General features: G+C 35.9%; 1 protein-coding gene across 1 annotated transcript in view; it reads left to right on the forward strand.

Annotated features, from left to right (window-relative positions):
* Positions 1 to 18,499, forward strand: part of CHD1L (chromodomain helicase DNA binding protein 1 like) — a 53,980-nt gene that overhangs the window by 11,429 nt on the left and 24,052 nt on the right. The window contains exons 10-13 of the mRNA XM_026675462.2: positions 6,068 to 6,164; positions 9,307 to 9,380; positions 11,621 to 11,731; positions 17,472 to 17,586. Coding sequence (XP_026531247.2) covers positions 6,068 to 6,164; positions 9,307 to 9,380; positions 11,621 to 11,731; positions 17,472 to 17,586 — 397 coding nt within the window. The remainder of the gene's footprint in view (positions 1 to 6,067; positions 6,165 to 9,306; positions 9,381 to 11,620; positions 11,732 to 17,471; positions 17,587 to 18,499) is intronic.

Below are 18,499 nucleotides of genomic sequence, written 5' to 3' on the forward strand. Positions count from 1 at the left end.
GGCACAGAGGGGCTGCATGTGGCTGGCTTTAGCTGCCAGAGGCACCACAGGCCGGTCCTTTAATATTTCCAGGCCAGCCCCACGGGCCAGATTTAAGTACCCCGTGGGCTGGATTCGGCCCGCGGGCCTTGAGTTTGACACCCCTTCAGTATGTAGTTTCTTCAGATTTAAAAAGGATTTCCTGTTCACTGCATTGAGCTTAATATAAGAACTTTAAGTATATCTTGGAAATCTGTTTTTTTTTTTAATTAAAGTAGCATTTAAGTAAATATCCCGAATGCATCTTTAAATGTCCAGATATAGCATTAGATTTTAAGTATAAGCAGTGGTTATTAATTTGCTTCTTAACTTGCTGCAAAGCAATGGCATTATGATTTTAAATCTGCTCAGATTGTTTGAAATAATCCTCTCGTTCTTTTTGGTGGCCTCATTATTCTGGGTTTTTTTCCCTAATGGGAATAAACTATACATGATGTGGCCTTGAATGACTTTGATTGTGCTCTTTTCTCTTTCTCTAGATTTTCTTTCTCAGGAGATGTTTTAGCATATTATTTCCTACTGTTTTAGCAAATAGTATATAGTATAGTCTTTATTGTCATTGTACATCATACATATATACAACAAAATTGGTTTAGCCTCTCTGGTGCAATCTATAACAGAAAATACAAAACTACATAAATAGTATAGAGCAGGGATGTCCAACCTTTTGGACCTCAGGGACCACCAAATATATAATTTTAAATCCCGCGCACCATTAATATGAATTTTGACTGATAGTGGCTTGCTGATGTTGGTGGGAAAGTCAGTCCCATATTCTAAAGCTGCAATAGTCACAGGACTGGCCCTTTGGTCATCCCAGAGCAGCTGCTCTTTTACCCGGGTGCACCGGCCTGCCATGGACTGCAGGAGCTGTTCCAGGATGACCAAAGGGCCAGTCTTGTGACTACTGCAGCTCTGGACTATGGGACCGACTTTCCCACCAACGCCAGCAAGCCACCCTGGGGCAGATTTCCCTCCCCCACCGTTGGTCTTACCTTCCAGTTTCAGCTCACAAGGCTCTACTCTAAGTAAGGTTTGTGCTTGGCTGAAGGGTGTGGGCCAGCAGGTGGGCGGGCCATGTGGGCGATGCAGCCTTGTGTTCCTGTGCAGCCTGGATTAATTGCTTTGGGGGGAGTGCTTTAGGGGGGACATTTCTCTGTGGACCACCAAAATTTTCTCACAGACCACCAGTGGTCCCTGGCCCACTGGTTGGCGACCACTGGTATAGAGAATAATCCCTATACAAGTAATTGGGGGCGGGAAAGACTAGTCATATGTTGCTGTATGTGTGTGGAGTGATTGTGATTGTGTTTAAGAGTCTGACAACCCATGGTTAGAAGCTGTTTTTAAATCTGTTTGTCTGGCTGGCTATGCTTTGATGTCTTCTGCCCTATGGTAGAAGTGAAAAGAGACACTGGCCAGGGTGTAAATCATCCCTAAGTATCTTCCTTATTCTGCTGAAACAGCAAGACCTGGTGATGTCATCTAGTGGTATTAGAGGGCAACTGATGGTTTCTTATGCCAAATTGATCACTCTGTAGTGCCTTCCTCTCCACAGCTGTTAGACCAGCATACCATACCGTTATACAGTATGTGAGGACACTTTCTATCATAGACCGATAGAAAGAGGTCATCAGCCGTTGTTCCACCTGATTTTTCCACAGCACTCTAAGGAAATGAAGTCTCTGTTAAGCCTTAATAACCACCAGGGACATGTTGTTTTTCCAAGTGAGATCTTGACTAATGAGCACTCCCAAGAATTTAAGAGGAAACCCTCTCCACACAGCCCCCCTCAATATACAGTGGGGCAGGTTCCTCTCTGTGCTTAGAATATTTAAACCCGAGAGAAATGAGTGTTACAGTAGGTGCAGTATTATTTCTAATTTTATCTTTTTTTTTTTTTTGCATATAAATTTTTTATTTTTGTATTTTAAAAAATATTTCTTTAGGTGAACAATGTGGTTCCAGGTTTTTACATTTCAATACAAGCATGACCATGATTACATATTCAGCTTTCATATCCAATTTCATATATTATTGCTTATTTCCTATTTCTTTAAATATTCTCATGCATTGTTATACTCATTACTCATTTTGTCCAATTTCAATTCATATAGCTTATTTCATTTTTCTTTAAATATTCTCGTGCCTTATTTTAAAATATTATCTAAATTCTTATTCCATTTCTATACTCATTACACATATTTTCTTATATCCGTCACATTTGCAAGTTTATAACATTCATTGTTCCATTCCATTATTCCATTCATTGTTCAATAAATTTCATCCTAATTCTTATTATCCAAAGATTATCCCCTTTCATTGTCAATTCAAGCTTGCCACCCCTTTACCTTATACATTTCCCCCATTGTACTCCCTTTAATTCGTTATGAAAATTTACCACAATATAGTCATTTTTTAATTACTACATTCTACGTTAGTAACAATAATCCCTTAACTTTATATAATATATATATATAATTCCACATGGCATTCTCTTTTCTCAATTACATTCTAAATCATATATTCATTCCAAAAGTATTGATCTATTCGATTAGTTTTGAAAACTGATAATAGTCTTTCCGTTGCAATTCTCAATTCATTTTTACTTTATTCATCACATTGTTAAATATTAATTTTTCTTATAATACATTCTTATTTCCATGTCTATCTCAGTTAAATTTATATCAATTTAGCAATAATTCTTAATAAAATGTCAGTTCCAATCTTTTCTATTTTTATATCTGTATTCTTAAATACCACAATACATTTTCATGCAGAATCCCTCTTCCTAGTCATCTTCTATACCCATCGTCTCTTATCCTCCTGACTATATAACTCCTTCTCATTTTTGCTTGCTTTCTATTTTCTATCATTTTCTATATTACCAAATTTCTATATCCCAAACTATTCCAAGTAATTAGAAAAGACCTTTTTCAATAATCTTAATAAAATGACAGCAAAACTTATTTGGCAGGATAAAAAGCCCAGAATAAAAATGAAATTGCTACAAGATATAAAGAGCAGTGGAGGTTTTGGGTTGCCAAACTAGGAATTATACTATAGTGTAGCAATATTAGTCTGGTTAAAGGATTGGATCAATCTAAAAAATAAAAGAATATTAGCTATAGAAGGTCACGACCTGCAGAGAGGGTAGCATGTCTTTCTGTGCGATACAGGACCCTCCAAACAACAATATTTCCACAGACACCTGATTAGAGATTCGTTAATAAACAACTGGATCAGAGTTAAAAAGAAACATTCTATAAAAATCCCAGTTTGGCTATCCACAATGGAAGCAACGACTCACCCAAATAATTTAGACTTGAACAAAATGCTAAAGTATAGAGACTTATTGGACATTCACGGAAACTTAAAAACAATACAAGAGCTCCAAGAAGAAGGGCTACAAGTAGACTGGTGGGCTTATTTCCAAATACAAAGCTGATATAAAAAGGACATAAAGGATCACGGAATATACCTGAAACCACAACGATTAGACAAAATTTTATTAGGCCCAGATAAAAAAAAAAACATTACCAAAATTTACAAATATCTCCTGGAAGTAGAATTAGAAGAAGTAGTAAAAGGATGCATGATCGCATGGGGTCAAAATATCGGTCACAACATGAAGTTATCAGATTGGGAGACTATATGCAACAGAAATCACAAATTAACAAAATCAGCAGCATACAGAGAAAATGCATATAAAATGTTCTATAGGTGGCACGTACCCCTTTTGAGATTAGCGAAAATGTACCCTAAAATGAGTCCTATATGTTGGAAATATTAAAAAAAAAAAAAAAGAGGGAACATATTATCATATTTGGTGGTCTTGCCCTGAGGCTCAAAAATATTGGCTTAAAATCAAAGATTGGCTACAGGAAATCACCAATTGAACCATTAGACATAGAACCAGAACTCTTCCTATTGGGGATCTTCAAAAAAAATATGTAAAGAGCACAAAATACTTATTATTACATATATTGACTGCTGCCAGGATTGCCTTTGCCTAATATTGGAAACAGCCAATATGTACCCGCAGAGAAACTGGTCATACAAAAAGTTATGAACTGTGCTGAAATGGATAAATTAACGCTGAGTTTAAAAGATAAAAAAGCTTCAATATTTTATAAGGTGTGGGAATAATGGTACAGCTGGATAGATCGGAGATAGATTAAAGATAGGTAATTATTAAATATAAGTAATAGAATAAGAATGTAATTATGCATAAATTAATACCTGTAAATAATGCACGAATTATTGTCATATGATAAGCACTACAAATAGCTGTTATTGAGTGATATATTTCTTATGTTTTTAATGTAATAAGAGTTCAATAAAGTTTGTTTTTTTAAAAAAAAAGGTAACCCTGGAATTAAAGGAAAGAGTTTTTGTTAAAGATTGCAAAAGTGGCGAACAGAGAGAGAGGAGAATTAGAAACTTATGAAATTGGACTTTGGACTTTGAGAAGAATTAAATTGGATGTGGAAAAATTTAGAGGAAAATGTTTGACTACAACAGATTTGGAAATTGAATGCTGGAATTGACTGTTAAAAAGGAATAATAGCTAATAATTGGGAATTAGTGAAATTAATAATAGCTTAAATAAGGGAAAAAGCGGAAAAATAAAGGGAAACAGAATTGAGAGCGCAACCTAATGGTAAAGGAAAAATTTCAGTGACTTTTTGAAAAGTGTTTGGTCTATTTAAAATTGGAATGTGGAATGAAATAAGAGGAATTCTATTACAATAAAATAAAAAACCTCAAAAGTTAAATATTAGAACATTACAGAAAAGGGATACGTGAAGATATTACCTCGGGATTGTTTGGTGGCTTTGAAAATAAGTTTGAAAAGAAATTAATCGAAGAAAACTTGGAAATAAAAACTTAATAGACATTGACTGTTGAAATTAAATATAAAAGACGCTGGTTGAAATAAATTATTGGACAATTGGATTAGATATAAATATTAAAGAAGAAGTGCACAAAATGAGTGAAATGTATGGAAATAAAATTGGAATTACAAAGCATGAAGGAAATGATGAGAGAAAGCTCAGAAATATATAGTATTCTAATTTTATCTTGAGGTTGTGTTTTATAGAAATTTTGTGCTTTGTTCCTTTTGTGTTATTTATTTCTTGGAATATTTTACATTTGAGTAAAAGCCGTACTTACAGTGCTATGATCAATTCAAAGTCTTCCCTCAAGTTAGCTCTAGAACAAGTGTACTTTCACCTCCCTGCTGGTAGTCTCAGAACTACAGCCCCATATATAAGTCTATTCTAATATTCTGTCTGGTTTGGCTTTGTAACCAAATTAGACAGAGACAGACTTTAATGGATAATTAGAACTGCAGAAAAAACAATTGCTACCAACCTGCCTTCCATTGAGGACTTGTATACTGCACGAGTCAAAAAGAGGGCTATGAAAATATTTACAGACCCTCACATCCTGGACATAAATTGCTTCAACTTCTTCCCTCAAACGACGCTATAGAGCACTGCACACCAGATCAACTAGACACAAAGACAGTTTTTTCCCTGAAGGCCATCACTCTGCTAAACAACTATTTCCATAACACTGTCAAGTTATTTACTAAGACTCTATTACTATTTTCCTCTCATCCTTCCTAGTACCTATCTCTTCCCACTTATGACTAAAGCTGTGTTGCTTATATCTTTACAATTTATATTGTTTTATTTGTTTCCTAGTATGATTTGATTGCTTATTAGTAACCTATGACTATCACTAAGTGTTGTATCTTATGATTCTTGATGAATGGATTTTTTTTATCTTTATGTACACTGAGAGCATATGCACCAAAGACAAATTCCTTGTGTGTCCAATCACACTTGGCCAATTACGAATTCTATTCTATTCTAATATGCGAAAGGGAATAATCAGGACAATATGCTCAAGTCCCTTCTATTTGTTTGGAACCACTGCTGGAGTACTTTCCGTTACAATGCATTTTTAGACACAATTTTTAATAGAGGTGTTTCATAATAATTGATTTTCTTTCAAGGTGTTGAACCAGAGCCCTTTGTCGTTGGAGATCATCTCATTGAAGCTAGTGGTAAACTGAACTTGTTGGATAAACTTCTTTCTTTCCTGTATGTTGGGTATGTTTTATAGTTTCTATGACGTGGGACTTTTTTAATGTAAACAATAGCATTTTTTAAAAAAAAACTGATTAATGTGAGGGAATGATTAAGCACAAGAACAATTTTAGAGAAAGGTAGAGACTTTCAAATACATTATTTGAAGAAAACATAAATTGAATGATAAATGTACAAGCATGATGTCCTTAATGAAAAATGTACATGCATAATTAATTCATGCTCATTGGAATCAGGGCTTTGGAACTCTTTTGGGGTTTTGCTCAGTTTTGCCAATGATCAAAATATTCCAGTAATATTTCTTAGCACTTTCAGCTCATTCAAAGAAGGAATGGGATTGTGTGTCCTTTTCTAAAATGTTGAAAATGGGTGGGTGGACGGTTGGACTTAAGCGTAGTACACAAAATTATCTGCTACAATGTCCTAGTCAATGACTACTTCAGCTTCACCTTCAACAATACAAGAGCACACAACAGATACAAACTCAGTGTAAACAGCTCCAAACTTGATTGCAGAAAGTACGGACTTCAGCAACAGAGTGGTCAGTGCCTGGAATGCACTACCTGACTCTTTTGTTACATCCTCTAACCCCCACTCCTTTAATCTCAAACTATCCACTATTGACCTCACCCATTCCTAAGAGGTCTGTAAGGGGCATGCATAAGTGCACAATCATGCCTCTCATCCCTGTCCTATTGTCCCTATTTATTTGTAACCTATTTCCTATATTCTTACTCATGTTTATACTTATACCTATTATTTTGTAAGCGATTGACAAATCAAATAAATAAAAAATACATGTCTGGACATACTGGGGTTGAAGTGGGGGCTAGGTAGGGCAATGTATTGCTTTGCATCATGTCATATATTAGAATGGAGTGGAATGGAGTGGGGAATGAAATGGAGTAGAATTAAATGGAATGGAATTGGAAGGGACCTTTGATGTCTTCTAGTCCAGACACCTGTTCAAGCAGGAGAACCTATACAATTTCAGATAAGTGACTGTCTAGTCTCTTCTTAAAAACCTCCAATGATGGAGCACCCACGATTTCTGTAGGCAAGCTGTTCCACTGGTTAATTGTTCTCACTTGTTTCTCTTTAATTCCAGGTTGCTTCTCTCTTTGATTAGTTTCCAACCATTGTTTCTTGCCCTGCACTCTGGTGCTTTAGGTAATAATTTGACCCCCCTCTACTTTGTGGCAGCCTCTCAAATACTGAAATACTGCTATCATGTCACCCTTAATTCTTCTTTTCTTTAGACTAGCCAGACCCAAAAATTGCAGCCGTTCTTCATATGGTTTAGTCTCCAGGCCTTTGATCATCTTAGTTGCTCTTCTCTGAACTTTTTCCAAAGTCTTAATATCTGTTTTGTAGTATGGTGACCAAAATTGGTTGCAGTATTCCAGGTGTGGTCTTACTAGGGTTTTGTAAAGAGGCACTAATACTTAATGTGATCTTGATTCTATGCCTCTGTTTATATAACCCAGGATTGTATTAACTTTTTTGGTGGCTGCTGCACACTGCTGGCTCATATTCATGTGATCATTTGCTAGGACTCCAAGATCCCTGCCACAGTTACTGTTTTTGAGCCAGGTCTCACCTAATCTGTACTTATATCTTTGATTTTTCCTGCCAAAATATAAAGTTTTGCTTTTCTCCACATATTAACTGCTATATCAAATTGGGTCCCTAAAACCCAAAACATTAAGAATAAGGAAATGTTTAAAATTGAGTATGAGATATGTAGTATGAATAGAAGCTACACTAGATAGCTTTAAGCAAGCTTGAGTATCTTGGTCAGATTCCCCGTGTGAATGCCAAATGGGTTTTGAAAGGGAGGACAACAGTATGGCTTATGCAGCCTTGCAACAGTCTCAGCAGACTATAATTACAGACAGATGCTAGAAGTTGCCTCTTAAGTGCAGGGAAGGAAATAAAGATGAACAGGTCTTGGTAGTAACAACAAATAGAAATTGTGGAGGGCAAGGTAGAAGAAGCTGCTGCAGAGGAAAGAAAATGAGCAATTTAGTATTGGCCCTTCTGGCCCCACGCCTTCAATCCTAAATCCAAAAGGCAGGATTGCTAAACCGTATGATTAATGATTGTGGGAACTGGGAATGTCAAATCTAACAAAGAGAAGGATGAGGGGTGACATGTTTAAGAGGCTATAACAGAGAGGAGTCTACTCTCCAAATAGGAGAATAGGTCAATCTATTATTCTCCAAAGCACCTGAAGGCAGGACATGAAATAACAGAAGTTTATCAAAGACAGGATCCAATCTAGCATTAAGGAGAAATTTCTTGTCAGTGAGAAAAATTAATTAGTAGAGCAGCTTTCCTCCAGAAATTGTGGATTTATCACTGGAAGTTTTTAAAAAGAGATTGGACAACTATTTCTCCAGAATGTTACAGGGTCTCCTGCTTGAACAGAATGTTGGACTACAAGACCTCCAAAGTCCCCTCCAACTCTAATTCTGCTGGGAAATTACTGGTCTCTAACTGCTGCAGCTGCTGCTGCTATATCCTGTCTCTCTGTAATGAGGCCATGTTCATCCATGACTTGCTCTGAGAGATAAACAAAAGAACATTATAGATCATTCAGCCCCGATTCAGCATGATGATCATCTTGTTCTATTAGAATTTTGGTTTTGCCTCAGCTGCCAAGTTGAAAACGGAAAAAGGGTATTGCAATAATCTTTACAGGTCTTTACACCCACCCACCCACCCCCTGCTGCCCTCTGACTCGGTCTTAATGGCTTAAACATCCATCCAATCAAAATAAAAGAATTTGGGCCAGTCTTGGTAGTGATATTGGTGCCCATGAATCCAATAAAGCAGAAAAATAGATAAAAGATCAACTCCCTTTCCACTGCAGAGTTAGTACAAACTGTGAAAACAGTTTTATGGATTAGGCACTTCTCCTTTCCAAAGAATATTGCAACAAAAGTGCCAGTAATAAAATGGGCTATCTCCCCCATTCTCAAATGATTCAGCCTAAGCATCTCTGTGTAGCATGGAGATAATAGTATCTAATATCCTATATCTATTGAATTCAGAGGATGATATGTATAGAGATGTTGTCTATTTTAAATGTGCTTTGTGGGAAGGTGGAGCCAAGGTCAAAATATTCTTTTTTTTATTGCAGTAAGCATCGTGTTCTGTTATTTTCACAAATGACCCAAATGTTAGATATTCTGCAAGACTACATGGATTATAGAGGTAAATGTTTTTGATGTAGCTCGATTTATTTTCAGAATTCCTATTCTTGGGAATAAAACAATGCTTTGCATAGAAAAATTCTTTTAAAACATCTGGTTTCTTATCTATGATTGTGGGTTCTTTGCATGGTCATCTTTGAATTCCCATATATGAAATATGTGTCCAGAGGACAGCCCATTTGGAATTTTCTGAAACTTTGATGGGAATCTTGATCTCACATATAGGATATGACTAGAGATAGCTATTGCTGAACCCTTCAGTTTCTACAGTCACTACAATGGATTTGAATGACAGAGAAATTATCTGAGAAGAAGTAGGTGGGCTGTGTGAGTTCACATACACTTAATAACTGCATTTATAGGTCTCTTTAATTTAAATACATGGTTGATACTTCTTCGTTGTCATCAGATAGCCCTTCTGAAGTCTGGAGATTCTTAGTCATGCAGGGCATAGTTGTCTCAAAGTTGCTCTTTCAAAAGGCAACTGGACTGTTTTCCTTAAAGCAAAAGGAATCTGTAATAGCCCTTCAAACATTTTGCTTCTCATTCAAGAAGCTTCATTGGTTTTGGCGGGATGGTGGGAACAATGGAAGGAACATCCCCACCAGAACCAATGAAGCTTCTTAGATGAGAAGCAAATGTCTTCTTCTTCCTCAAGGGAAAAAACAGTCCAGTTGCCTTTTTAAAAAGCACCTTTGAGACAGCCTTTTTAAAGATTATATCCCTTGGGAAACAAATATCAACTTTATAATGCTGTCGTGAAAGTAAAAAATCTGAACCTCTATAGTTGTCCAGCGTAGCTCGGGAAGGGAATGCAATGGAGAAAGATTTCCAGCATTGTTACTGTGGAATGAGGTCAAATTAGGAGAAGGCCCAGCTTTCTTTGACCAACTTGAAATAAAACTTGGTGATTGTCATTAATCATCTGAAAAAGTGCTCAACTCTGAAAGCCAAAAATAAGGGTTTCTAATGTAATAGTATCTTCTGGTCTAGGTGCAAAATCAACAGCCTTTTAACCAATGATGTCAAGTTTGGAACAGAATTGAGGCAGGCAGTATTATGTCATAATTCAAATAAAAATCAGAAAATAATTTTGGAAGAAAAAAATTTGGCAAAAATTTTAATGTGAAAAAAGAGGGAGAATGTTTCATAAGACCCTTAGTCCACCAGCTTTTCCAAGTCAGGCTAAAAATCTGGAGAAGTCTTGAATACCAAGTAACTAGTGTTATTAAAAAGCATAAGTTCATCAGATGCATAGAATATATATACTGATATAGACTTTAAATTGGGGTAGGGCAGGGAGAAAGGTAGGGAAGATAGATTGATTGTGCAGATATAGGGTAAATATGAGACATATTAAAATTACCTTGTAATGTGTTAAAATGCCTTGTTTTGATTTTCTTTGGTATGTCTTTTGATGTATGTAAATTCAGCAACAATCTCTTTCTCAGTGGAAGAGCACTCTATGCATCTGATGAAATGAATTGCAGCTTACTAATGCTTTATGCTCTTTAATCAAGTTTGCTAATCAGAAAAGATACTACCCAGATCCCTTGATTTCCAATCGGAAAGTGGATACTACAAGACATATTAGAACTTCATTGATATTGTCAGCCTTCAAGATTTTTCTCCCTTTGCTTTGCTTCTTTCGGCTGTCATAAGTAACAGGGGGAGGAGGGGGGAATGATTATGGGAAGTGAGCTGGAGGTGTTACAAACCAGAACTGTATAAGCTGGGGGGGGGGGTACATTCTTCTTAGATTTCTATCCTATGCTATGCGCAGCTGCAACCCTTTATCAAACTATGTCAAGGTCAACGGACAGAAGCCTCATCACCACCTGGAGATGCCCACATGATGATATACACAACTTTTATTGGATGAGCCAATTGAACTATTGGGGGTGGGAACATTGCCATTACTTTGTATATGTGATTTACGCGCCCATTTTCTCAGGTTCAGAATTCTTTTGTTGCTACCACTTGATTTCCAGTAAAAGATATCTTTTCTCTGATTAAAAGAGTCTTAAGTATTTCTTTCTTGGATTTTGAATGGAACACCAGCTGACAGATATAAGCTAAAAATAGCAGAATATTGAAAGCTGTTTCTCCTTCCCTCCCTCTTATATTCCCGTTTTCCCTGTTTAAACATATATTTTCATAATAGTCGCTATATTTTTTTTTCAAACATAGGAATAGTGTATCTCTCATGAATGTTTAATGTTTCTTTTAAAAACTGAAAAGGCTACAGCTATGAGCGCCTGGATGGATCTGTCCGAGGTGAAGAGAGACATCTTGCCATTAACAACTTTGCTCAGCAGCCTATTTTTGTTTTTCTTCTGAGTACCAAGGCAGGTGAGTAACCAAGACTTTTCTATGTAAAAGGATTGCCAAAATTTCATTAAAATATGTTTTATTTTAACCTTGATCAAATAAATCAACGTTATATTCCTTTCTTTTAGTTCTGAAAACCTTAATCTTTAGTTCATTCAAATATTGTTGTAGGATTTCATCTCTTTTAAATTATTCTTTGTCCCATAATTTAGATTTTTTCAAGGCCTTTATAAGTCTTTTTCCATATAGCTATCCAGTTCATTTTCTTGGTTTATCATTTGCATTTCTCTTTAATTTTTATATGTCAAATTTATGTAGCTTATCTAATCAGAAATGAGTGAGCATTTTTTAATATATATATTATTTTAATTTTTAAAATTTCAACCAGCTTCTTTTGTATACCTAATAAAGATTCTTTATCCGGGTAATTATCTTGGCCTGCTACTTATATTTCCACTTTAAATATATTCTCTATTTTGATATAAATTGGATCCCTTAAGTTTAATAAGGCTCCTGGTGCTGATTATGTTCTTCCAGAAATAATAATAATCTCAGAAGGCATAATTAAAGACAAACAAGCTGGATTCAGGGAAGGGAGATCAACAATTAACCACAATTTGGTACTTCACACCTTGTACAAAAATATATATATAAAAATAAATCCTCTCTTTTTGTGGCCTTCCTTGACTTTAAACAAGCCTTTGATTCGGAATCCAGAAGTACCCTCTGGAATAAATTAAAAAGTACTACTATTGATAAATGCCTCCCCTATCCCATACAAAAACTATATTAAAAGTAAGGTATAACCCATAAGGGACTTTATCTGACTCAATAAGTGTACAAAGAGGAGTATGCCAGAGATGTATCTTGGCCCCTTCCCTTTTCAATTGTTATATTAATTCCCTAATAGATCTTCTGCATAACCCAGATTTCCTTCCAATTTAGCACAACACAAAATACCGATACTTCTTTATACTGCCCCTATTATTTCACAAACTCCTATTGGATTCAAGAGAGCTACTTCAGCAACATTAAAATACTGTAGACAAAATAATCTGATCTGCAATTTCAATAAATCGAAAATTCTAGTTTTTGCTAAAAGAGCTATTCAATACTCTTGGAGAGTAGAAGGACACCATCTAGAACAGGTCAATACATTCAGTGGTTTTCCATATGAAAAGTATGTGGAAGGCAAATCTGAACCACAAATCTCAACCCTTACATCCTCAAATGCTCTCAAAATGCTTTTTTCACATAAGTAGAGGACAGTTAGTCCCTACAGCCATAAAACTCTTTGAGGCTAAAACACTTATGTGAATTCTCTATGGAGCACAAACATGATTTTTTTGTTGTTGAAGAAAGAGTCTTTAGAAACCATATAAACAAAATTCCTCAGATCCATTTTAGCTACACCTAGCGGGACATCAAATACCCAGTTGACAATTGAAACAGGAATGCCTCAAATTCAGGTGCCTGGAAGATGACGATAATTTACTGGTTGAAAATTCCATTCTTCCCAGAGGGTTTGTGCCCTTTTTTTCCTGATAGACAACTTCCTCTCTCCCTTGAAACAACCGATAAAGCATAAGCTGGTCTTCTATGGACCTTCCCCACTGTTTTTTATATCCCTATGATCAAGCCAAGCAAGTGGTTACCAATAGAATAAGAGACATAAAGTTCCAGCTAGAACTTAACAAGATATCTCTCCACACCAGAAATCAGATTAAATGGTGTGTGGGGGAACCAGCAAGGTATCTGAAAAGTGGAATAGCATTTTTTTAGAGCCAGACCTAATATTCTCCCCTCAGCACTCCTTCAGGGCAGGTATGATAAATACCTGAGCAAATGTGTACATGACAATGGGGAAGTTGAAGATATCTCATCCTGTTATGCTGGAAGTTCTAGAGCAATGATGGCGAACCTTTCCATTCTTGCGTGCCAAAAGTGCACGTGCATGCAAGCATGCGCGTGCACATGTGCCAGCACCCATAAGGCAATGCACAGAGGGCCCCATGCCCCCTGCGAATGCTTGCATGACTCCCCCATGCACACCATGCGTCTGCACATGCATGCGCATCTTCTGTGTGTGCCCTGCGCCCCGCACATGTGTGGCAGCTACCCAACAATCAGCAGGTGGGTGGGCAGCGCGCGCACCTGCACAGTGAACCTTCTCTGGGGCGACGGCTCGCGTGCCGGAGGAGATGGCTCTGCATACCACTTCTGGCATAGGTTCAACATCACAGTTCTAGAGGGATATGAGATCAACATACATTCTCCCTCTCTTGGAGAGATTTCTAGGGAAATCAGATAATTTCTATGTGCACCATCTCCTTCAGGATTCAAACACAGCTATTTGTATATGTATTCCTTCATTAACATTAATTAAACATTGTCTATCCATAGAAGCTATAACTGTTATTGTGACTACTAATTTCTGGACACATTCTTCAAAGATATCCTTTAATATTTATGATGTTTTGTGTTATTTTATAAAACAAAATTAAAATAAGTTTTTTTAAATCTAATTTTATTCAGAAAAAGTTAAAATACAAAGCACCCAAAAAAATTAAAGAAACAAATAAAAGAAAACAAAGACATTGAAATGTGCAATAAAAATTAACACATATACACATAATATCCCCTCTAGTTGAATACTAATTTATATATTACAACAATATTAGTTTCCTACCCTTTACGAAACAGGCCCAAAGAATTTTAAACTACTAATTCTGTTTGCAAGTTGTTAACCTGTAATTACAATTATGTTAATTACAAAATAGTTAACAAGAACAATAATAATAAAAAGGCAAGATTAAAATTTCAAAAACCCCTGTCAACAAGTTATTGTTATTGTAATCAACTCTGAAAATGTTAATATCTGGCTATTCATATCTGAGGAGCCCCAATAAAATTGGTCTCATCTTGTCTCCTGGTAGTCAATGTAAATAAAAATTCCACACAAGATATGTGTAATAAAAATAATGAAATTTTATCTTCTGAATTTTCCTGCTTTGAAAACTTAAGGAAAAGTGGAATGTATATACCATTTTGATAGCTTTTTGATTAGATATTAAAATTATTAAGGCAAGGGATTTGGAAAGGAGTCTTCTATGAAAGGGGATTAAATTTTACTGGAAAAAATGAAGATACAATAGAGAAAGAAAGGGCTGCACACAGATGCCTGATATGGACTTAACTGGACATTTGATAAAACAACTAAATGTCAGAGCAAATGAATGAACTATTTTAAAAAATGATATGTCAAATAGCAGATAAAAGTTCAATTGTCCAACAAAGCTGTAAAAATGCTCTTTAGATAGGCAAAGCTCAAAATAATATTTCTGAAATTTAGACTGAGCAGATATAAAATTTAGACTGAGTTGGCAAATATAAAAAATCATAGCAAATATAATGTAAGGGTTAAAGGAGTTCCAGAGACTACAGAAATTACTGTTTAAAATTATTCCAAAATTATTGTGAAAAGATCAATATAATATTAATACTGAATAGTAATATAAAAAGATCAGCATAATCGTCAGATTTATTCATGAGGAAGCCTAGTGGGTGTTTAAATTATATTTGTTAATATTTTAACAATGCTATTTTAGCTATTTTAATGAAAAAGATAAATTACAGAAAAATGTGAGTTTGTGAAGATCAAATAGGATGGTGGGAGTATTTTTCCAAGATATTGGCATGCTATGCTGTAACAAAAGAAAATAATTTAAATCATTTACAGAAAACCTTATGCAGAACAAGATTTGTTATCAGTGAGAATTTCCATTTAAACTAATTATTTCAGCTGAATGAAAAGCAGCTTGTTGGCAAAATTCATTCCCAGTGTAAAAGAAGCAATTAATAAACTGTCCTTGGAATTTGGGAAAGTTGGCTCAAATATAAGCTGAAGATAAAAGTGTTATACCAAGCTGCAAAGCAAACAAAATGGCGAATGAATGATTTATTGATTGAACTGATTGGTTTGAATTTGTTATATTTTACAGTCAAAACACTTTACATCTTAGAGCTATCATCTTATATAAAATACGTAGCTTTTTCTCTGGTAATATCACACTACTAACCAGAGCATACAAAACATTTGCTAGACCAATACTCGAATACAGTTCATCAGTCTGGAACCCACATTACGTATCTGATATTAGCACAATTGAGAAAGTCCAGAAATATTTCACAAGAAGAGTTCTCCACTCCTCTACTCGTTGTAGAATACCTTATGCCACCAGACTTGAAATTCTAGAACTAGAAAACCTTGAATTACGCCGTCTTCGGTCTGATTTAAGCATGGTATATAAAATCATACATTGCAATGTCCTACCTGTCAATGAATACTTCAGCTTCAACCATAACAACACAAGAGCACACAATAGATACAAACTCAAAGTTAACCGCACCAAACTTGATTGCAGGAAATACGACTTCAGCAATAGAGTGGTCAATGTCTGGAATACTCTACCCGACTCTGTAGTTTCTTCCCCAAACCCCAAAAACTTTAACCTTAGACTGTCTGCTATTGACCTCACCCCTTTCCTAAGAGGTCTGTAGGGGCGTGCATAAGCGCACCAACGTGCCTACCGTCCCTGTCCTATTGTTTCTCTTATTCCTCTTTTATTTTTCTTATATGTACCCATTTCATGTATTCACAACTATGTATACACTTATACTTATTATCTTGTAAACAATTGGCAAATCAAATAAATAAAATAAATAAATAAATAAATAAATAAAAATAAATAAATACCCAAAACAAATTTCAAAATTTATTAATAAAATAGACAACAGCAATCGCCTCAAATATTTTTCTAAATAATCCCATTATGAGCAATTTATAATGCTAATATAATGGGAGCCTGTTCATATCGCCAAAAAGTGCTATTGCTCAGAGCGAGTGCAGCAACAGACAACCAGTCCCTATAAACATCTTTCTTAAATTATGAAAATGAAACCATTAGCGTTTTTAATGGACATCTGTGTCAGTTGAGTCAAGAGTGCTTGGAAGAAGATACTTTTTGGAGATATAAAATAGCCAAAGTTTGGAGAGTTTTTAAAGTCAATGTTTCAAAGTTCTGATTATATTTTGAAACCAAAAGAAAGCCGTTATAGGTTGTCTTTGACTTACAACAGTTTGTTTAGTGACTTGTTGAAGTTACAAAAGCACTGAAAAAGTGACATGACCATTTTTCATGCTTATGATCATTGCACCATCCGTGATCACGTGATCAAAATCCAGATGCTTGGCAACTGGTTCATACTTATGACAGTTGTAGTGTCCTGGCGTCTCATGGTCACCTTTTGCGACCTTCTGATGAGCAAAGTCAATAGGGAAGCCAGATTCACTTAACAACCTTGTTACTAACTCAACTCCTGCATTGATTCACTTAACAACTGTGGCAAGAAAGGTCATAAAATTGGACAAAATTCACTTAACAACTTTACATGCACTGTCCTACTTAGCAACAAAATTTTGGGCTCAATTGTGGCTCTAAGTCAAGGACTATCTGTACTGGCCTAGATAGAATGTGCTCATCTAGATATATGCCCAATACAATCCAGAATAGGATTATCATGTTTGAGACATAACCTATTCATTTAATTAAGTGGAATATGAAAATACTATGATCCATTTATAATACACTCCTGTACATTATTGCTTATCAAATGATATATTTATCTTTATACTTTTCACTTGAATTAAGGCTGGTTTGTTTTTATTATAATTTATAAATATTTTCCTTTATTTTCAAAGGTGGAGTTGGTATCAATCTTACAGCAGCAGATACAGTTATTTTTGTTGACAGTGATTTTAATCCACAAAATGATGTGCAAGCAGCAGCCAGAGCCCATAGGATTGGCCAGAAGAAGTGAGGAAAATTTGGTGGCTTCTGCATGTAAATGTGGTGGTGGGGGCATATTTTATAAGGGCATATTTTATAAGTCCTGCTACATTGTTGTAGTCCCTCCCCAGACCACTAAAAAGCACATTTACAGCTAAGGTATGTCTTAGATTCAGAGGATAGCACCAGTTAATGTACAAGTAGTCCTCGAGGTACAATGGCAATTAGGACAGGATTGCTGTTACTAAGCAATGGAGTCATAAAGTGCAACATCAGATGACCGCATTGCTTAGCAATGGCAATCCAGGCAGTCTCTATTGTCGTTAACTCCAAGGCATGTAGGTCATCGTTAAGCAGGAAGTGAAGGTAGTCCCAAGTAAGAAGCATGGGGGACATTGCAGGGGGCACCACACTGGCTGGGCATGTGTTGAGGAAGGGTGCTGCAGTGCAGGCCAGGGAAAGAGAATGGAGTGAACGTGTACGAGAACAGGGAGGCTGTGGACAGAGGATGCTGGTGGGTGCATTTGTGTATGGCGTAGAGAGGTCCAGGGAATGAGATCACTGGTGAGTGCAAGCAAGTAAAAGGAGAGCAACTTGTGACCTTCCCTGTTGGCTTGCCCGTTACTTTAGGCAGATGGCAGAGAAGGTCGGCAGTGATGATCACATTGCTACAACCAGTCATAAGTGTGTACTGGTTGTCAAGCATCTGAATTTTGTTTATGTCACTGTGAGGGTGCCACAGTCATATAAGCTCAATGTCATTATTATTTGGAACAGATACTGAATGATAGTATCTCGAGGACTACCTGTAGTGTATATGGAAACTAAAGAAATTGTTCCAAGTACAGTAGGCTTGAAAGTGATACCAGAAGCTATTATGAGCACTTCATCTAATAATACTCATTGCAGCACCTTATTTAAGAAACATTGTAACATTAGT

This window comes from Notechis scutatus, chromosome 2, assembly GCF_049901735.1.
Source record: "Notechis scutatus isolate UNSWTSFEM ecotype Mainland chromosome 2, rNotScu1.2, whole genome shotgun sequence".
Classification (NCBI taxonomy): domain Eukaryota; kingdom Metazoa; phylum Chordata; class Lepidosauria; order Squamata; family Elapidae; genus Notechis; species Notechis scutatus.